Source organism: Hipposideros armiger, unplaced genomic scaffold, assembly GCF_001890085.2.
Source record: "Hipposideros armiger isolate ML-2016 unplaced genomic scaffold, ASM189008v1 scaffold_263, whole genome shotgun sequence".
NCBI lineage: Eukaryota > Metazoa > Chordata > Mammalia > Chiroptera > Hipposideridae > Hipposideros > Hipposideros armiger.
Genome location: NW_017731613.1, coordinates 1,955,044 through 1,977,758, shown reverse-complemented (window position 1 = coordinate 1,977,758; position 22,715 = coordinate 1,955,044). Strand labels below are relative to the sequence as shown.

The following is a 22,715-nucleotide window of genomic DNA, read 5'->3' as shown; positions in this document are numbered from 1 at the left end:
TACTTATGCCAAGAATAATCACAGTTGGATACTTTTCCCTTTGAGGGAATATGAAAATATAATAGACTCTCAACCTTTGGCTATGGATAGCTAGCATCCTAATTAACAGCATGACTATAGCACCTCTTAAAAAGAAAAGAAACAAGAGACTAAAAAACTGTCTAGGTCTTGAGACAACGATTGAAATGAAAGTTTATTCAGGGTCATATACAGAAATCAGTTGAGTCTGATTTGTCCCATATTAAGCAATTGAAAGAAAATTATACCTTTCTCTTTACCAGTACCTGATGTGAAAAGTTCTCATGATGTATGTAAGTGTAAACCTTTGAGTATCTGCAATCTCCCACAATTTGGACTTTATTATACTTTTGTTATTATACTTTTTACAGGCCTTGAATTTTAGCTCACCATAAAAGAGAATTGGTTAAATGTGCCTTTAAAGAAAGGCATTTCAAATAACAAGGCTCTTCGAAAACTGCAACTACAACTCACTTTCATTCTCATGCATACGTGTAGTTTATATACTCTAGGGTAAATATTTATAGTAAAATTTGGAAAGGGATGAAAAAGTATGATTTATCTGGGAAACGTTTATTCAATTATAAAGTGGTAGGCAGGAATGATCCAATTATCCCTTCTCCAAAATGCAGTCCATGAACACAACCTCATTCACACTAAATCTAGAGTCAAATTATTTCCACACTTTTTCCCCAATAGACTAGGTTTTTCCCCTTTTGGACTAAATATATACAGATTTAAGTCCCTGAGGGAGATAACTGTCACATACAAACATTCTAAAAACAGTAAGTGTCAAGAAATTACTGGTTTAAAGACTTTACATTTCCTATTGTTGCTATCATAATGGTTTTTGTTTTTTTTTTTAAGATTTTATTGGGGAATTGGGAGAGGGGAACAGTGTTGGGGAATCGGGGAAGGGGAGCAGACAAGTTGCTGTTCTTTAGTTCTTCAGTCTAGTTGTAGAGGATGTCACCTCACTGGACCATGTTGGTATTATCATTGCATTCTTCCCGGGTGAGGCAGATCGGTCACCGGCCTCTGGACGGCCGCTCACAGCGGCTCTTGGCAGCTCACATTGGCTGCCGGCCACTCAAGGTAGCTTTACGGAAGCCCATTGCAGCAGGGGCTGCAGTCTACGCCATCCCTGGCGACTCACGGCAGCCCAGCTCCAGGTTGAGCTGTTGTTCACCATCTTAGCTGTAGAGGGCAGTGTCACTGGCCCTCATGTGGGATCTGAACCAGGGCCCTGCTGCTCAGACCTGGTGTCTCAAGCCAGTTCTTAACCAACGTGCCATTCGGCCGGCCCTCATAATGTTTTTAACAATGCACTGATGTGATTTAAATACTTCTACTAGCCATTCTCAAATCTGACATCCTCACTGTTCACCAAATATGCACATCCAGGTTTCTCTTCTTTAGGGCAGAGAAAGGCACATTATGGGCCCCAGGCCAAATCTGGCCCTCCATTGGTTTTTGTAAAGAAAGATTTATTGAAACACTGCCACATTCACTTGTTTAATCACTGTCTAGGGCAGCGCTCTTGCTGCAGTGGCAGAGTTGAGTTGTTGCAACAGAGATTACATAGCCCACATGTTTAAAATATTTACTGCCTGGCTCTTTATAGAAATGTTTGATGGCCTCTGCCTTAGCGCCACATCAGAGGCATATTATAGGAAATTCGGTCATGCTATCTGAGATGTGGCAATTGCATAGTCACATGGCCAGCTTCATCACATTTTCTTCAGATAAAGAATATGCAAGAGATTTCATTTTCATAGCTATTCTGAAGTAACCCCCAAAAAGCAGCTCTCAAAATTCTGAAACACTATTAAAAAAGAGTTTTGGCAGGTAACACCATCAAACTTCTCATGATACATTGTAACTACAACTTCAAAATAGTGTGAAAAAAACAAGGATTTTCTTTACCGGCTTTTAAAACAAACGCTGTCTGGATTCATATTACTTTCTCTCCTGATAGATGTGCCGTTACTTTATAGCTTCTGGGAACATATATAAATGAAGTAAAGAACTGCTGTATAAGCAGAGTTTACCCAATCTTTCTCCTGTGTAACATTTATGGTACCATTTCAAGCCCAGGAACTCATAATCTCGTCTACTATGAATTACTTTGTTAATCTTTAATCTTTAATTGATTTCATTATTGTGGAAAAAGATGCAATAAAAATTTAATTGTACAATAGAAAACAGTATGATGGGGCAACCAATTCCCTTCCAGTATTCCTGGCCAGAGCACTGAGCTTAATTTGTAACTCTCTGGAGTCCTCCTTCATGCTTTCCTTTCCTCTCCCCATCAGAAGTGCCCTCTTCAAATGCACTCTGCTTTCAAATGGTGTAGATATTTTTCTTAATTATACATGCATGTCTTCTTTCTCATTGAACTTTGGGTCTTCAGAAGTTCTCCATCACTACAAGTCTTGCCAAAATAAAAGCTTCAGGAGTTGGAGGCCTTTACATCAACTTGCTGAGCTCTGTTTAAATTACCCTTGGCCCATCCAAACTAATTTGTACAGCTTTTAATGCTAGAAGGGTCACTTCTGAGGTATTTTAAATATACTTAACATAGTCTTCAGTAATGCATAGGTGAACAGACTTTATTCTCTAGTTTTGTTTTTTTGGTTTTTTGTTTGTTTTTTATTTAAATTTTGTGATAACCCTGAGGACAAAGGCAATGGCAACACTTGAGATCAAGTTAACCAAACCAGGTTTAAAACATCCAGAATGACCAACAGGGGGCGGACTGTGCTCAACTAAAATCAGAACTATCTCAGGACTCAAATGCCATCTTCCTCATGTTGACTCTAAAGCTCTTGAGGCCTAAATGGGTAACGACAATGGGCAATCCTGGGCTCAGTTTTGTGTTTTCGATGGATGATGGAAAGTCTCCTTCAGGTCAGCCGGTTGGGATAATGCTGTAAGTTGTCAGAGGAGTTCAAAGGAGCTCATTATTATCATCAGCCTTCTCTCTTCCAACTGCTCTTCCTTCAGCTGCCTGAGTTCTCCACCCACCTTCACAAACAGACAGAACTCTACTTGTAGAATTCAGTCCTCAAGTTCCTTCTTGCCCACATGGAGGCCTCTGGCCACACAGGTTTTTTTTCTGGCTGGAATGCTTGTATGTTTTCTCCAGGCCCCATTCCTCTTTAACTGCCTGCTGAACGACCTGTGATCCGCCGGCTCCACTGGAGCTGATTCTCAAGCTCCAGAGGTTCTGTCTGACAACGTGACTTATTCTTAACAACAACCCCCATAAAGAAGGTACTCTCAGAGCTTCATTTTATAAAGAAATTGAGGCACAGAGATGCTACCTGATTTCTCCAAAGTCATACAATGACTTTGGCTAAGCCAGATGTGAATGAATGCAGTGCCGTGTGGCCCCAGAGCTTAGGCTCCTGTCACAGCAGGCTGCCTTTCAGAGACAAATGAATGAGGGGAGACAACTATGAAGAAGGGGGCAGTAGAGAGAGGACATGTCTGAAAATATATAGGAGACAAATAGAACAAGGTCCACTTCTAGAAGAAAGGAAGAGAAAGGGGGTCAAGAGCAAAGGTGCAGGATTAGCTACCAGTGGAAGAGATGCCTCTTGTTAGGCCACAGGGAAAGATAGGAGATGGGGGTAGAAATGGAGGGAATTCATGGCGTTAGGCAGATCATTAAAGTTATAATAAGTCAGATTGGGTGTTTTCCCAAGATTCCTAGGATGACTTGGGGGGAAATTCCCAGAGGAAGCTCAATGACTGAATCTCCCAAATGAAAGTGGAACCTTCCAAGTGCCACTGGCCCCTGCTGAGGGAGGTGGGACTCTTGAGGCCTAGACTTAAGGACCTTGAGCTCTCGACCAGCAGCACTGGGTGGGCCCTGAGTGTAGGTCTCTATGTGCAGCAAATACCGCAGCCTTTTGCATTTTGCTGGAATGAGAGTTCCTCTGCCTGCCATCCTCTCACATCCTTGATAGCACTATGTGACATCTAAAGATGCTTAAGAGCCTCTCTCCTGGCAAAACACTTGGGAGTTTGATTGCTAGAGGAAGTTAAGGTAGTCTTTGAATAAAATCCCATAAAATTGCCCCCTAAAACATATCTCTTTTCCAGAAATACCGTTCAATTACTCTCCCACCAGCCTGCATAGAGCACTGGACTGAAATGCTTTGATCACAGGTGGTGGCTTACTAAAATGAATCGCCTCTTCTTCCCTTGGGATAGTCTGAAGACACTGCATATGGGGGAAAACAACCAAAAAACAAAAACAGGGTAGAAGCCTAAGAATCCGGAATATCTGCCTTGGACCAAAGCTTCAAAGGCAGGATATTGCCACTCCAATCACAAGTGGACCCACAAAAGAGCAACTCTGCACCTCTGTAAAAGAGAGGTTAAGTGGCTTGCCTGTGTCTACAAGTAGCAGCACTGAGGTTACACAGAGCGAATTCTCCATCATCCTCCAGCCCTCTCAGGATGATCAGGTGTCAACTGCCATGATTTCAGCTTTTCAAGCAAAGAAAGAATGCTCGGATACAATCTAAGGCGCTGCCTGGGAGTCACCATCTTAGGAAAGACTTAAAAATAATCTAGATGAGCAGTTCTCAAATGTTTTGGCCTCAGGACCCTTTTATACTCTTAAAAATTATTGAGGACACTAAAAAGTGTTTGTTTATGTAGGTTATATCTATCAGTATTTACCACATTAGACATTAAAACTGATAAATTTTAAAAACATGTAAAACATTTATTTTTAAAAGTCTAGTATACATCAATTAACACATATTTTTGCCAAAATAACTATATTTTCTAAATTAATAAAGCATGGTGAGGAGAGTGGCATTGTTTTATGTGATTGCAAATCTCTTTGATGTCTGGCTTAAGACAAGAAAGTTGGAGTCTCATAACTGCATAGACATTCAATCTGTTGCCATATGCTATTTTGGATGAAGTATATAAAGAAAATTCAGTATCACACAATTGGAAAAGGGAAAGTTTCTTAGTCTTCTTTGGTACTGTACCAAAACTTGAGAAGTGGGATATTGTTAAAGGTTAGTTACAATGTGGAATTTAAAACCAGATCAATAAACATTTCACATTCTGTTACAGGAAATCTTTTGGTCTGTCTTGGCCTTTGACTGGATCTTTCACTCATACATGATTTCGTAGCATCATTCATTAGTCATTGGGAAAATACCGGCTCACTGAGTCAATAAAACATGTTGTTATACATTATTTTTAAAATCACATTTATTAATATTACTACCGACCTAACAAGAAAAGTTTTTCAAGTATTGAGATGCTATCAAGCTCTTGCTGATGGACACAAGTTTTCCAAAAATCTAATTTTTGCTTGAAAGCTTGAGTTTTATCATTGACAACAAATAATGTCAACTGGTTTCTTGAAACAACCTGACAAGCTCAGTATGTGCATTTTCAAGAAAATGTCTACCAGATACACAAGTTGGAATAGTCATAGTTTGTCAGCCATTCTTTCAAGTAAAAATGAGATTCTATGGAAGGGGGGTGGGGGGGGAACAGCTATTTCAGCTCCCAACACAAAGCATAACTGAACATGATTTTTCTTGAGACACTATTGTACATTGTGTGTAGCAGAGGATCTTTATGCTTACTTCCTATTTCATCACACAAAGTATTTTTTTAATGAATATTCAATAATAGAGAGTTACATGTTTTACTGCTTCATCACAAACACTCTCAAGCAAAACTGACATTTCTTTTTCTTCCAGCAAGTATGTGGCAGTGAAGAATACAATGACTGCTAATACAGTTTGGTGTCACTATCAGCAATTTTGCCCACTGTTACTTCTGCACCATCAGTGCAAGTGTCAATGCAATGACATCTTAGTATTATGATGAAGACAGCTTTGACCTTGCAGATCTCCTTGAAAGGTCTCAGGGATCTCCAGGTGTCTGCAGACCACACTTTGAAAACTTCTGATCTAGACAAATTATTTCCACATATTGTTCTAGGAAGTGATAATTAGCCGCATTTTTTATAATAGCTGCACTAGTCAGAATAAGCTAGATTATGTGGCAACAATAAGCCCTTAAATTCTCAGAGGTTTACAACAAAGGCTTATTTCTTACTCAATACATGTTTCCATTTGGCTGGGAAGCAGGGAGAGGGGCCATTTTGTTCAACAGTCACCTTCTGATGGAACAGCCTTTTTCTCAAATGTCACCAATCACTGTACTACAGAGGAAAGGAGAATCTAGAGGGTCTCACACCAGCAATTAAACAGTCCAGTCCAAAAGTGACTTAAGTCAGTTCTGCTCACAGCAAATCAGTCACATGGCCCCATCTAACCACAAAAGGTGACATGGCTGAGAAGTACAATCCTACATGTGCCTAAGGGTAGACAGCTGCCAACATCTGGTGAACCGCATTAATGACTACATAATAGCTAACATTTATTGAACATTTATTATGTGCCAGGCACTATTATAACAGCATGTATTACTTTATGCTGACAACACTCCCATGAGGAAGGGTATATGAACTCCATTCTTTGGATCAGAAAGCCAAGGCACAGAGAGGTAAAGTAACTTCCTCAAGGTCAGACCTACTTAGGAACTTAGGAACTCTGGAGCCCATGCCTTTAACCTCTAAGCTGTATTGCTCATAATTTCCCCCCAGTTTAGAACAAAATGAGAAAAATAAAAATGTTTCATAATGATAAATGTAAAGGATTAGTCCTTTATTACAAGGCGTCCTTTCGCCTTTAAAATGTTAAAATGTCCCTTCCTTTATGAATTGATGGTAATAAGTGGTTGGAAGTACTAGGAAAAGTATAAGGCTGGCAAACTTGTTAGTTCCTCTCCTTAATTATTTTTGTTAATTTTAATTGACCTAAAATACAAACATATGAAACCACAAGTGTTACAGGGTTTTTTGTTTGTTTGTTTTTGGTTTCAGCACTTCATTTTGATTGAGCCACATTTTGGTCATTATGTGCTGAACCGAGGTACTGTTCTAAGCTCTATTTGTCAAGCATTATACTAGATGGTTTCATGGACATTATTTCGTTTAATTCTAAGCTATACTATTTGCTTCCTTATGAAAAGATTAAAGCGTGCATTTTCTTTTACCCTAAATCTAATTGAAATAAGAGAGATATGGAGCATGATAGGCCCCCAAAAGGTGAGGAAAGCACTCATAGCAATGGACGCCAGTTATTTTCTGCAAAAGTTACCAGGGAGCAAACACGAGCCTGTCAATAAGTCTCTTGCTAAACTTAATCACCACACCTCTCTCTCTCTGTCAGGACCTTTTAGGAGATGCAGTATTTCTCTCAGGTTAAAGACCAGAAGAGCAACACGCTGGTTTCACCAGCTGGGCCTGTGAAGTTGGCCATGGGTGATTTCTTGCAAAGGACTAGGAACATGACCTCAGCTCACTGGCCCAGGGCCCAGGTCATCACGTCAGACAGCAGTTCAAAGGGGCACAGGGCTTAGACACAAGCAAGCTGTTCTGAGCTCCAACATTGTCATATTTATTAGTTTCCCTTAGAAAATTGAGACATGTAGGAGAAACACTCATTGTGAACAGGTGCTAAAAACCAGAATTTTAATAAAAATTAAGCCTTGGGAAATAGATGTTTCAAACAATGTCAAATACCAAGAATATACCTGTTGTTTTAATAAGAGACCGTCTAATAAGAGACAATTTCTTTTTACAAAAGAAGGAAGGAAGAGAGGAAGAGAGAAAGGGAGGAAAGGAGAGAGGGATGGGGGAAAGGAAAAGAAAAAAGGAAGAAAGGAAGAAAAAAATCCTCAAAAAGAGGTTTACATATATTGGTAGCATATAATGGAATATTTAACTTATGAATCCATTATACCAAATGAGTACATCTTGGCTAGTCTTTTCCCATTGGGAAGATTCGTAGCACATCTCCTCACTGACTAAATAAGTACCAACCCTAGAAATGATCAAGAGGGAGGCAATGTGCTCTGTCACCACAGGGATGAAAGGCTTTCCTCTCATTTTGAAACTCTAGATTCTATTTGGAAACAAGGCATTTTTTTTTAAGGCAATATTAGGACACTTCTAGAGGTGAAAAGCTTATGAATACACAAGTCATTTCAGAAAGACTCATGAACCCATTAAGTCACAAAAATGATTTCTAAACTTCATTTAAGGTACTGATTCTAGCAGTGTGAAGCATGCATTCGGACTCAATGTTTACAAACTCTGGTCCTATTTGAAAATGGCTATTCAAGTTCATTGTCATTTAATTGGGAAACTAAAGACATTATTTTTATAATCTTTCTATTAACAGCCCTACAAATAGCCTTGAGAACTTGATTTCCATACTCTACTGTCAATGGGTGTCTTCAAGTATTTCTATTTCATAATTAGGAAGCTGGCGGTTTTTAAAGGGTTTAACTAACAGTTGCGATACAGAAGGTGGGGAGTGTATTTCGCAGCCAGAACATCCCAGCTGATGGCTGGAGTGGCAGATCCCCCAAGTGGCAGAACAATAAGGAGGGAACCACCAAGGACCTGCAGTGACAGCAAGATACAAAGGAGAAAAGCAAGGGCTACAATTCCCTTATGAGAGATGGCAACAGAGAAGACCTTCCTTGTTCAAACCTGTGCCAAGTAATACACAGGTCTGGGAGTGGCCACATTCCCATTTTGCACAAGAAGCAAGAATAAGCCACCTGAACCAGGATCATATAAAGGTCCTCTGACTGACTGCAGAAGGGAGAGGAGGCAGATGTCTAAAATAAGGTATTGGTGTCGACTAAGAAAAAATGTACAATTACTTTCTAAAATTTGTCAATAGGTACAGGCCTGAGATCAAGTCCATGCACCACATTGTAAAATTGCCCTTTTTATAGGTGTTTTCTACGCTGATGTAAGATATGTTAAAACCATACAAAATAATACACTTCAGCTCTTGACAATAATCCACTTATAATAACTACTAAGAAACAGTCATTTGGACTGAAACAATGATGACACTGTGAGTTCTCCGGCTCACTGAAACGATGAGGTAAATTCATGATGAGAAAGTGAAGGGGGCTTGGTGACTTCTGGTATAGCCGCGTCTCCCTAGGGCGATGCGCCTCAGAGTTAGTTAGTCTTGCTTTTATTAATCTCTTTGACTCTAGATGGCACCTCTAATTCTCACCTAACAAAAGAGGAACCACTAAAATGGCAAAGAGCTGCAAAAGGCTTACTACCTCTAATGTGAGAAGGATGGCAACACAAGACAAAGCAAGCATTGCGTGCAGGTCTAATCGAAGAGTGAATCATAGGGCTTTGCTTGGTGAACTTGGGCTGTAATTCATCCCCACATTGTACAACCTTGAAAACCTTACATAAGCTTACTGTACATCAATTTTCTCAACTACAAACTATTCAAACCTTCTTCTTTGTTATACATGTGTTTTGTGTGACTACCTGGAAAAAATGCTCCTCCACAGAAAATAAAGTGCATATCATTCAGCTTTAAAAATGAAGGAAATCCTGACACATGCCACAACATGGATGAACCTGAGGACGCTATGCTAAGTGACATAAGCCAGTCACAAAAGGGCAAATACGGTATGATTCCAGTTACATGAGGTAGCTAGAGTAGTCAGATTCATAGAATGGTGGGTGCCAGGGGCTGGGGGAGGGGAAAATGGGGAATTGTTTAATGGTTACAGAGTTTCAGTTCTGCAGGATAAAGAGAGTTCTAGGAACCAGTTACACAACAGTGTGAATATGTGTAATAGTACTGAACCATACACTTAAAAATGGGTAAGACGATAAATTTTATGTTTTACATTTTTTACCACAATTAAAGATTTCAAAAAATAAATAGGTAAAATACACAATGAGCCTGGCACATAGGAGATAATCAGACCACAAGTACTGACTACATGGATGAAGACCGTTCCTCATGTAAAACAGAGGAGAACTAATTGGCATACTGTCACTGAAGGATCTTTAAACGTTTCCAGAAACTGACCCAGAGCATTTGGTGCAATGAGTTAGGCAACCACAAACTATGGGTGTCAATACCTGCTATCCCTAAGCCTCAGCCCACATAGGGACCGCCCACTTCCGAGAGTCAGATGACATATACGCCACATGAAAGTGATTAGCCATACAGGTCAGGAAAGACAGCTTTGTGCCAGCCAAGTAAACCACTGCTGTGGGACAGTGGAAGGCAAGTGCCTGGGAAAAGGACACACAGGTGCTAGGGCCATGGACTTCTAAATGTTCAGCTGCCACTTGGCGTTCATTTTGCAATTTAGCAGGTTACTGGTCTAACCAAAAATGATACAGTATTGTGCTCTGTCATAACGCAGAGTCCTGTTTGCACAGGAGCTTGGAAGGTGTCCCTTAGGAAGTCGGAAGACACTCTGATGAGTTCATTTCTTCATTCACTCTAAACTAACTGATCCCCACCTCAAGCAGATGCTGACCATCACGAGAGGTATAAAGATGAACATATCCTGTCATGGGGATGTAAAATACAGTGTAGGGAATATAGCCAGTAATACTGCAATGACTGTGTATGGTATCAGATGGGTACTAGACTTACCGGGGTGATCACTTCATAACTTATATAATGTCTAATCACTATGTTGTACACCTGAGACCAATACCATATTGTGTATCAACTGTAGTTGAAAAATAAAAAAGATAAAAAAGAAGTGAACATACAAAAGTAAAAAATGGCTATGAGCAACAATATAAAAAAATAAAGGGGAACATATCCTGCTCTTTGCCCTCCAAGTCTAGCAAAGGGGAAAAGGTAGGTCACCACACTGTTAAAATACAACAAGGTAAGTGCTGGGTACTTAGAAACTAAACACAGAGGAAGGAGTGGTCACAAACCTTGGGGGAACTGAGTAAGATTTTAAAGAAGAGGTTATTTTTGGGCTAGGTCTGGTCTGGGGGGTGGGGAATGGGTATATTCTAGCTAGAAGCAGGGTCTTGTAAAAAAAAAAGATGCATGGAAAAACTTAATGTGTTTAGACAAAAGCGAGAAGGTATTTGTAGCCAAGACATATGTGTCAGAAGGGGCAGAGAAGGGTGTGGGTAGTAATAAGGCTGGAGAAGTGGGTTTGAATCGTGTTGTTTACAACCTTGACTATCACTCCAAGTAGCTTGGCTTTGTCCTGAAGGTTTTAGAAACATAACTCTTAGGTGGCAGGTAGACAAGATGATTATTTAGATAGGAAGGCCAGTTAGGAAGCTACTATACTAGATTAGGCAAAAGGAGAGATGGCTCAACTAAACGTGTCAGTGATATTTAGGAAGGAGGCACAAGGGGCATCAAAGAGGAGAGCAAAGGAAAAGCTGTAGCTCACATGCCTGTCGGCTACAAGGATGACTGCAGGGAGAACAAGACGAGGGGAAGATGATGTGTCAGCTGGAGACACTCTGTATGGGGGGGCTCAGTTTCCACACTCATAAAATGAGGATAAATAATAAATGATCGACCTGGACCTTGGAATGTTGCAAATATTCAATGATAAAATAAACAAAAAAGAACTCAACACTATTATTTATGACTAGATTTGTGGAAGTATGGACCCGGAGAGGGTCTCGGGGCAGGAGAGAAACATTTGGGAATTATCAGCACACAGGTTATGTTTGGAAGTGATGGAGGGTACAGACGCCATCATCCAGGGAGATGGTTCTGTACTTCAGGACCAGACCCCGGAACACACACATTTGTACAGCATGGGGCAGGCACGGAGATGGGGATGAAGGCCAGCAAACACAACTTGGAAGGAACGATCGAAATATAGAAATCTGGAGAAAATGGCATCATGGAAAAAAAATAAGCAATGAATAGCCAACTCTGCCCAGAAGCTCGTAGGGTGAGAACTGGAATGAATGGGTTTACCACAGGAGGTCAAGCGTACCCTCTGCAAAAGCTATTCTAGTGGAAGGGAGGTGTGAAAACCAGATCGCAGCTCCTTTAGGAATACTGTATTTTTGTAACATACTTTAATGCTAGATAGCCCTTAGATTTGGGGAAAATTCATTCCGTAGGGCTACAACACTGAGATTTTACTCTCCCCCAGGAGCTGCAAGTAAAATCTTTCTTCTTTATTTAATCTGGAAAACAGAGGGGCTTGTGAATCAGACTGAGAGAAAATCACTGCGGTCAGGATTCACTGCTGTATGTTTTCATGGAGAAAAGAACACTCAGGAAGAGTTAAGAGACAATGGGAACAAAATACAACACAGCACAAACAAAAATAGAGAACAATGCAGAAAACAGCACTAACTAGCACTGCTGGGAGAATAGAGGTGAGCGCCTTTGAGGTACACCATCTGCCAGGGGCCATTAAAGACACATATCTGCAAGCACTTTACAACATAACCACACTTACCTTTCTTTTGATATCAGTGAACTGGGAAAACATTAAAGACCAATAAAACGACAGCTCCAGGATATAATAGTAGTGAAGGTCAGCGGTAAGTGGCTGAGGATCAAAGGAAAAAAAGACAAAATTAACAGTTAATAGGAAACCCAATTTGTGTCCCATACATCTCAAGCTCAATGCTGGAAAGTGACAGGGTCTTATGCCTCCACCAATTCCAGTCCCATTCTCTTTGTGGATAAGGGGGCTCTGAAGGACGCCTCTAATCCTCAGCTTGATGGCATGGTTTTGTTTCATCTCCAACCAAAAAGTGTCAATCAGTACGAACATTTGGCACCCAATTCACTATTCACTTTAACAATAGCATGTATGGTTCTTTGACATGCGTATCTGCAAGATTCCTTAGGCAACCAGAAAAAAAAATTCTAACACATACACAAAAAGAATAACCCTGGACAACTGCTGTGAGATTCCACAGTACAGGGACAGGGGAGGTAGGTGATAGAAACTGGAGTACAAGGCGAGTCACTGAGGCACAGTTTGAAGTTCTCCATTAATCAGAGCTTTCTCTCAGTACATTGTAAATATTAAATAAAGATAATTCAAAAATATTTCTTAAAAGATCAGAAGGGCAAGGAAATTGCCGAGAGATGCTGGGTTAGGCACTCAGCCAGGAAATCTGAGATCAAGTCCCACATCGACAGCTTAGTTGGTATAAAACTTGGGCTTACTTAATTTACTGCAAAATGGAGGTGACACCTGCTCTACCTGCCTCAGAGGCCCAGGAATGGGGAGAGGTTCAGAGACGCAGTAGAAGTCAGGAATATTTATTCTGTGTATAAATCCATAAAAACAAAATGAAACAGTGTTTCAAAAAAACCATTTTTGATAAGTTGTTTTTAATTGTTTCATCGAATTGTAATGAAATGTCTTGCTTTATCAGAATGAGTGAAAGACCTTTGAAGCTCATCACACAAACATATCCACACTGTTACACACAGATAATAGTGTGTGAGTATGTGGTAAATACAATAGAAACTTAAATACTTTGTAAGCCTACAGCAGCATAACAAATGGCTTTCATGAGAAGCTAGTACTCACTTAACTACCAACTCTACCAACTTTACCCTTGGGCATCAAGGAAAACAGTTGTCGCACTCACGGATCTTTGGCAGAACACATAAGGGGGTAGGATGCGCCCCCACCAGCAATCCTAAGCTCTGAGCACCAGTGTGTTTAATCAAGCCCAGCACCACCCTGGAGAGGATCTATTTTTCCACTGAATGGTCCTTTTAAAATTTGAAGGCATTAGCAATGAGAGATGGGAACTCAGGTCAAATAACATATGGCAGCAATGGAATCTAGAAAACAGGGTGCTGGCTTCAGGACCCTTGGAGCCAAGATTAAATTTCAGTTTTAATGACAGTCACTTATTCCTTGCATCACCGCCTGAGAAAATGCCACACTGGGTTATGAGGACAAGTGAGAGCATGCCCGGAAACGGCCGAGGTCATAAGAGAGCGTCATATTAGAATAACTATCAGATTCGTGGAGTGCTTTGCAATTAAGCAAGCTTACTCATGTTAATCTCCTTGACTCTCATAAAAAATCCTATAAAGTTAGTATTAGTGTTTTCTAGGTTGTATGGTTACAGGAAATGGCTGTCAGTTAATTCAGGCTGACAGGCTGATCCTAGGTCTCACAGCGAGTGAGGCCCTGTCATCGTCACGCAAGGGCTTCTCATCCCCCACTTGTGCTCTTTGTGACAAGCTGTACAAGGACCAACTGAAGGCAACTTTACACTCTTTTAAATTAAAATATATGCACACATACTTATAAATCATTATGTATGTAATAAAATATAATATACACCCTCATACACAAGGAGCAGTGTCTTTAATAAAATTGAAATAGATCACTACTCGTTCATCTAAAAATCTGTTCAAGTATTTATGTAATATATATGCTAAAGCCATAATAAATCTGTTTCCCGAGCATACCCCATCTTTACAAATGCTCTTAAGGCTTGAGACTGACTCTGAACTGCAGCCTATATATTTATGTAGATATAGTTACACAAAAAGCATTATAATTCCATGCATAATAATTACATGCTATTTAATATTTTTCCCACATACACAAAAAGAAAGCAGCTAGTTTTTTTTTTTATCAGTATATGGAGTGTATCAAGAATGACCACTGTTCTCATGAGAGATCGTGAATTGGCCCTAGATTTTGGGAGTTACCTGCTGAATTATTAATTGATAAGCAATGATGTCTTATCAATAGAAGATACTCTTCATGACTCCCCACATACGGTATCTTTCATTCTCTACTAATGATGTTTCCTATTTTTAAACACGACTATATCTACCAGGCCCTCAAATTTTCATGTTGAATCTATAGTTCTGTTTATGTAACAGTCTGCAACATTTTGAGCCACTGCCCTAGGAGCTAATTTTCTCAGAAATAAGCAATTTCTCAGCTCCAGCCCAAAATGTGAAAGCTATTTCAGGCTGCATTATGTGGAGAAGAGTGGGTAGTTCATTTCATATGGCACGTGTCTCAGTGTTGTTCACATGACAGAACTGACCTCATAAATGCAGTGCATTCGAGCAGCTACCACACCAACATCCAAGCTAAGGTTTCCAGAGGCTTTGATGGATTTTTATAAATAGAACTCTAGGTATACATGGATTTTTTCCACTCGGTATACCATTATAGGACATAAAGAGAGTTGTAAATGACAACATTCCAAGTATTTAAGATAGTAAAATAGCACCTGAGAATTACAATTGTGTTCAGAAGTGACTGGGTTTGTTTCAGTGTTGCTTTAGTTTCTATCAAATGGCCTCAGAATACTCAGCTCTCTCTAACCGTGTCATGTTTCTTATTTACATTATTTTCTAATCTGAATAAACTACATGAGAGACATGGAAATACAAACTGGAATTCCATTGCAGTGTGTCCCTAGCCTTGAACTTGCCCAAGGAGTATCCAATGCGGGTTCCTACCTGTTGCCACACTGTGTGTAACAGTGAAGATGCAGAGCATGCCTGCTCCCCGTTACCCTTACACACACCCAGAAGACCAAATGCCTCTAAAAAGGCAACCCTCAAGAATCCTAAATTGCTTAGGATGATGTAGCTTATCATGATGTAGGTCTCTCTATTTTATCACCAAAATACTTAGTTGTATTTGTTTTTCTTAAAGAACATAACCCAATTAAATTAGAAATTCTAGAAATATCTCAGCAAGATATTTCTAGAAAAGTCCCAACTTTGATATTCAAATAATAACTGATCTAGGAAGTAGAGCACATGCTAACATTACTGAATCATGGATGCAGGCAAAGGTATGTCAGTGAGCAGGGGTCTGAAATGCTCTCTTCCTGGGAAACAATTTCGATCTCATTTTCAATGATGATTTTTTTAGTCTACATGTAATGGTACAAGCACATTTTTCTGTGCTCAAGGAAATGGTTCGATTTATATATCTAGAGGCTGCTCCTAAGCCACAGAGTGAACAAAACTCAGCATGCCCGCTCCTGCTCCATGCTTGCGCTTTTCCCACTTGGAGCTGAGACAGGCCTGTGCTGTTATCAGATCTTCAGGCTTTCCTCGGTAATTAGGAGCATACTGGCTGTCAGAAGCAGGAATCATCCACCTGTTGAATTGATTGTATCTTGCTCCTTGGCAAATGCACCTTCCATGCCTACCTACTCCATCTACTAAAGCGACTGAATTTTGATTCTGGACTTCGCTGAGAACACAAGCTGCTTCCCTCACAAGGCTCTGTCCAGCACTCAGCGGCAGGGGCGGGGGCCAGAAGCCAAAAAGCAAGGTGGCTGTCCAACCCGCAGAGACCTGCCTGCAACCATGAAACTGACCTAAGGGTGAGGTTCTATGTGTGTAAAAACCCAAACAGTAATGTCTCCTTACCTGATAGGGGTAGTTATACCAGCAGTGCCTTGTATTCCACAACCAGGGGGTCTGGAAAAAATGACAAAGAAACATATTTTTCGTGTTTTGGAAAAGAAGCAGTGTAAGAGATGTTTATAACAGGTTTTTGACCGCCATCCCCTTCTCCACCTTCAATAGTTAGGGATTTCAATAATTTACCTGTATAAGAACTGAAGGACTTAAAATAATAAGGAATGAGATATTAAAACAATTAGTGTCCCATCATACATTCTCTCTGGGTAATCTTCTAAACTCAACTGGTAGTATTTCAGGCTCCTTCTGGGATGGAGTCCCAAATGGTGCTTTTATAGTTTGCTGATCACATAGACACATTCCTCCTATGTAACCTACCTCAACAGCAGAGCCCTTCAAGGTCTCAGGTAGACCAGATGCAAATCATCAATCTCACTATTATCAATAAACAATGCTGATAGTTGGTGCAAACCACCCTAAGCTCCTTCAACCCAGTGTTTACGAAGCAGCATTATTAATCAATTGCTTCATGCCTTGACCAGGGGTCAGTAGCAGGCAGATCTAGATCTTATTTCAGTAGGGCAGCTCAGACTATTTCCAGGCCTGAGAGAATTAACTCTCAGGGCACACTCCACCTCTGCCACACACCCCACCCCACTCCTGGTCAAGGTCTTTTAAAGACAGAACAATCGTTCTTAGATTGACAGCAATCACCTGACTTATGACACTGTATAATCAGATAGAACATCCAAGTGTACCCACAGATTCCAAACATTTGTAATAAACAGGGGGGAGTTGATGAAGATCGAAACAGACTGCGAACAATCCAATAATACCAATACAAGCTTTCTTATAATTTTGCATTAGCTTTGTAATTCTTTAGCACCTCTGATCTACAGCTATCAACACTTTGTGGTACACATCTATATGCATTTGATCTACATCTACATGTTTCTTATTAAGGAACATAATCATATGATCACTAATTCAATTCATGTGTTTATGTATCTCAAAATGAAAATAATGTCACTGAAAAATTACTGTCAGACAATCTGTATTGACATAACCTTCTTATCTTGTCACAGGCCCTGTAAGATCAAGGTTGCTGCCCTCTGCAGTGTGGTAATGCAGCTATCTCCCTGAAAGCTACACAGCTATTCTTTCACCTTGCACCAGTGAGGACAAGGATGTGAACAAGAAAGGGGCTATGCAATAAATCTGACAAATTCAGTGACCTAAATTAACCTCACAGGGTGATCTGATTATATATTCCTAACTGGGCAGGTCATGATGGGTAGCTATACCCCAGGCCTGCAAAAGGTTTATCTTTGCCTTAAGCAAGCCCTGTACATTGTTCTTGTACATCCAAGTTAGCACACCTGTGAAATGACAGAGTAATCCTTTTTTCCAGACCCCTCAGAGGTGTAACCACCCTCAAGGGAGCATATAATCTTGTTCACTATCTTGTAGTCCAATCATAGAGATTTCCCCACCTTGCTTTCTCTCACCTTCATGTAATCATCCTTAGGTTACCTCCTTAATTCCAAATGTATAAAAAGAACTACAAAACTGTCTTCTTCAGAGCATTTGAGATCTTGCTTCCTGGCATGTCAATTTGGCCCAAATAGATTCTTACAAAAATTCTCTATGTGGATGTTTGGACATTCTTATGTTGACAAGGATGATAATATTAGCTAATCTCTGTTGCATCCTTCCTATACCCATATACGTTTTTTTTAAGGATTTTCACCACGATCTGTTATTTAATTAACCAATGAAAAAGTTTATCTTTTGACTGTCCCATACACTTTTAAAGGGTCTTTGAACTCATTTTATCTTTATAGTAGCTAGTAGTATTTGCCTTTTTTTATAGATAGGTAAATTCAGGTCCTGAGTCTATAAATAACTGCCCAGGTTAAATCGCTAGATAGTGCCAGAACTGGAAGTCAAACTGAAACTGCATGGTCTCATACAGTAACCACTGTTGACTCTGCCTCTGAGTCTGATAAAAACTGGACCAGGACTCTGTTTAGGGAATCAGATTGAAATAAAAAGCCATTCCACGCCCTAAACTTAAAACCACTCAGGGATCTTACATTCCCCTTTTATGTAAGTACTACTAATTCTCCTTTTTTCCTGGTTTTGCCACTTGCTGCTTGTTCAATACTGTACATATCATGTAATCTCACTGTGCTTAACGCTCTGGCTGCCTGAGTTGTATGTCTGTGTGAACGCTCCACTTCTCTCACTCATAACATCAATGTTCATTACTGACCTAACTGGGTGATTGTGATGATTAAATGAGATAGCATGTCTAAAAATACTTCAGAGGCTTCAAATGTTTAACATGTTATTGTCTTATAATTACATAAACAATACATGTCCATTGAGGAAGACATAAAAAATAATAAAAACTAATTTGAATTCTTATCACTACTAGCATTTTAATGTACAGTCCCTTTTGGGTCTTTTTTCCTATGTAATATATATAAATACAAGTAGATTTATTTTTAAACATACAAGAATTAGGAAAGATCATCATGAGCAAAGATGTGTCATTAAAGACCAAGGCCAAGATCATCCACATCCTCATATTCCCAATTACTAGTACAGATGTTACAGTTGGACACTGAAGAATGCTCACAGGAAAAAACAAAACCAAACAGATTCATTTGTAATATGGTGCTGCAAGAGAGCTCTACAGATACCCTGAACCACCAGAAAGATGAACAGGTGGGCCCTAGAGCAAATTAAGCCTGAAACATCACTGGAGGCAGAAATGACAAAACTGAAGCTGTCCTACTTCACGCACATCATGAGAAGGCAGAGGGTTCTCTGGAAAAGACAATAATGCTGAGAAAAATACAAAGCAGCAGGAAAAGAAGACCAAATATGAGATGGATTGACTCCATAAAAGAAACCGCAGGCTTGAGTCTGCAGGAGCTGGGCAGGGCTGTTGAGGACAGGACATTGTGGACCTCTCATTTACAGGGTTGACTTAATAGTGCGTTAAGACATATGCACCCACATGCACGCGCACACTTACACACGCATAATTTTTAAATGTGGGCACAACACACCAAAATCTATTTACAAGTACGTACAAATGTCAGTTATTATTTTTCTCTCTCATAAAGTTGTTTACTAGCTCCACAATTAGTTGAAAGTACCAGAGGGAAAGGTATATCATATGCATATGTTTATCCCCCCAGCATCTACGCCCAGGTTGACATTTCAGCATTCATTTGCTGAATGCTAATGAAAAGAAATACAGAATTAAATACAAGGCCTACAACAAACCTCGTAGTATGTTGTTGTTTTTTTTTAATTTAACAGTGCCATGCCCACAGAGCATGTGCGTGCTGGCGGCAGGCTATCTCTTCCACTGCAGCCATCCCTTCCAGTCACAGGCAGGAGAGGAAAGGGGTGATTCCCAGCGATCCAGGAAAATCCATCATCAAGAGCTTCTCTTCCTCTGTGAACTTACTGAATCACTGGTTTTCTTCTAACATCTAGTCTTTTCCATGTGTGCATCAGAAGTACACCATCTAGACCTGTTTCAATTATGTGCCAATACCTGACTGACCTGCAGAAATAGTGGATGAGTCTTTGCCTCTCGCTGGGCCCCTGCCCACCTGAAGCAGGAGCAAAGGACATTGTGAATTTGATGAAGCTACCTGGGCCCTAGCTCAACCCTCAAGCTTGTTTGCCAAATATTTAAATAAGTTCTTTCACATACAATACAAGTTTACATACACTTCTCAGTTTGACAATACTATACAGCAATACAACCTTCTATATGTACAATACATTTTTCTAGGATCTCATGTTATGCCCCCCCACCCCCAAACTTTTTGAGACAGGTAGAACAAATAATATCTTTCCCAATTTACAGATGAGAAAACAAATCCATAAGAAGATGATTCTCTTCATTACTAACACCTCAACAACATTGATGTATAAATCTGGATTGGCAGCTTACAATTTAATGCATTAGGTATAACTTCTTTAATTTGAACTGATACCATGAAGCTATCATTTTTTTAAATCAATTTTTTCATTTTTCTAGGTTTCTTTTTTAGATTTCCACATTCATATCAAAATCTGGATATTCAGCACACAAATTAAAGGATAGCAACATAATTACGAATACAAAAAGCTGTAATATTTGAAATACTTAGATGTCAAAAAAAGAATGATGATGAAACAAAAAACTCTTGGTTTAGAGGAGTGGTCTTAGCAACTTCCTATATAATAAAAGTAAAGTTCTTTAAGTAGGACAGTGCATGGCAATTCAAGCACATTTTCTGCAAACAGACAAGTCTTTTTCACATAGCATTACAATGTTAAGGAATGTTATCAAGGTTGGAAAAATCTAAAAACCTAGTGATTCTCAGATATTTTCATTACAATAACTTAAGATTCACTTTATTCCACTTCCCACGTGTACACTTAAACAATGCTATGAAGCACTTCATAGATTTTAATGTGTTTTATACATATTATCTCATTTAATTCCCACAACAATATTGTAAGTGCTCAAGCTCACATAGCCAGCAGATGCCATAAAAGATAAAGAACATGCTGGCACAGAACTTCTCAAACTACTAAAATTCAGGTTCTGATTCAGTAGTTCTGGCATGGGGCTGAGATTCTGTGTGTTTAACAAGCTTCCAGGAAATGCTGGTACTGGTACTGTTGGACTTTGGACCACACTTGGAGCAGTAAGGTGCTAGGAGAAAGTAGGAAGGGTGACACCATCCTCTTGGGATTTACCATGTATAAGGCATCTTGCTAGGCACATTGTTACAATATTTCACAATTCAGTACTAGGTAAATAAATGAATGAATTAGCTATAATCTTTACTATAACCATTTGAGGCAGAAGTTGCTAGTAAAACAATATTTAGCCAGAAACTATGCTTCTGAACCAACCTCCCTATTTGATAGAATCACACATTTAAGCTCTGGTGGAAGGAATATGAGCTGAATCTACAAGTTTCGTTTTGGGGTGGTACCCCTGTAAGTTAATGTACATGAGTTATTCTCACTCTTTCTCCATTCCCATCAGAAGGAAATAATGAGAACTAGACCCTGAAGTCAGAGTTTCTGCTAAGGTTGTTGTCAGAGGTCTCCTATCAGCCCTGGTATACTTATCTCTGGATTATATGTATATGATAAATTCCTAAAATTTCTCTCACATCTAAGCTACTGTATTGTCTATTTTTAAAAACATATAATCAGTAGCAGTCTGTATTCTCACTAATAGATGCATCAAGGTATCATTCATTATTTTATAAAAAAACAGCAGTCTCAAGGAGGTACCAAATTAAAATCACCAGATGGCAGGTAGAAAAGCTGGACTTCAAACCCAAACCAGTCCGATTTTTCCACTATACCTTCCCCAAGGTACCCTGGGTATCCAAAGAATGGGTAACGAAAGAAAAACATCTTGGGTATTTGGAATTGATTATCCGAAATGAGTTATTACATTAAAAAAATTGAATTCTAGGGTTAGAAAGAACCTCCAAATCTTGCTTAATATACAAAATAACTCATGTGTCCAGATGGGTAACCATGCCTCTCACTGTTAAAGAGCTCCATGCCTATCAGTCACTGACAAGATCCCTTAAGCTTACTTCCTGCTTTTTTCTTGGTCAACATAAATTATATCAACACTATGTTGTTGTTGTTTTGGCATTTGCTATAAACTGAATTGTGTCCCTCCCTAATTTATATGTTGAAGCCCTAAACACCCCAATGTGATTATATTTGGAAATAAGGCCTATACAAGGTAATGAAGGTTAAATGAGGTCATAAGGATTGGGCCCTAAACTGATAGCACGTTGGTGGCCTCATAAGGAGAGGAAGTGAGAAAGTTCTCTCTTACTCTTCACACACTCAGAGGAAAGGCCATGTGAGGACTGGAGTGAGAAGGTGGCCCGTCAGGAAGAGAGGCAATCCAGGAAGACAGCTCTCACCGGAAACTGAACACTACAAGACCTTGGTCTGGAATTTCTAACCTCCAGAATGGTGAGAAATAAATTTCTGTTTTTAAGCCACCTAGTCTATGGTATTTTGTTACGGCAGCCTGAGCTGACTAATACAGCATCATAAGACAATGCTTCATAGATGGTACTTAATAGCTATTAAACTACACATCAAATAATTTCCATTTAAGAAGACATAAAATATCTGAACAAGAGTAAGGCCATAACATAGGTTATGGTTACCCATGATTATCAATGATTTCTAACACTCTTCATCTAAACCACAAGGTATGTATAATGGGACTTTTCATTATATCATGCTCCCAGACACATCACTTGAGATACAACTTGGCCACAGGCACATCTATCAATAACACAGTGCCCAATGGGAAGCTTCTTTGGCTCTTCTTACTCT

General features: G+C 39.6%; 1 protein-coding gene across 2 annotated transcripts in view; it reads right to left on the bottom strand.

Annotated features, from left to right (window-relative positions):
• Positions 1-22,715, bottom strand: part of CERS6 (ceramide synthase 6) — a 311,159-nt gene that overhangs the window by 63,924 nt on the left and 224,520 nt on the right. For both annotated transcript variants that reach the window (XM_019656626.1, XM_019656627.1), the window contains exons 5-6: positions 16,317-16,367; positions 12,385-12,477 (exon numbers count right to left, since the gene is read on the bottom strand). In XM_019656626.1, the coding sequence (XP_019512171.1) occupies positions 12,385-12,477; positions 16,317-16,367 (144 nt within the window). The remainder of the gene's footprint in view (positions 1-12,384; positions 12,478-16,316; positions 16,368-22,715) is intronic.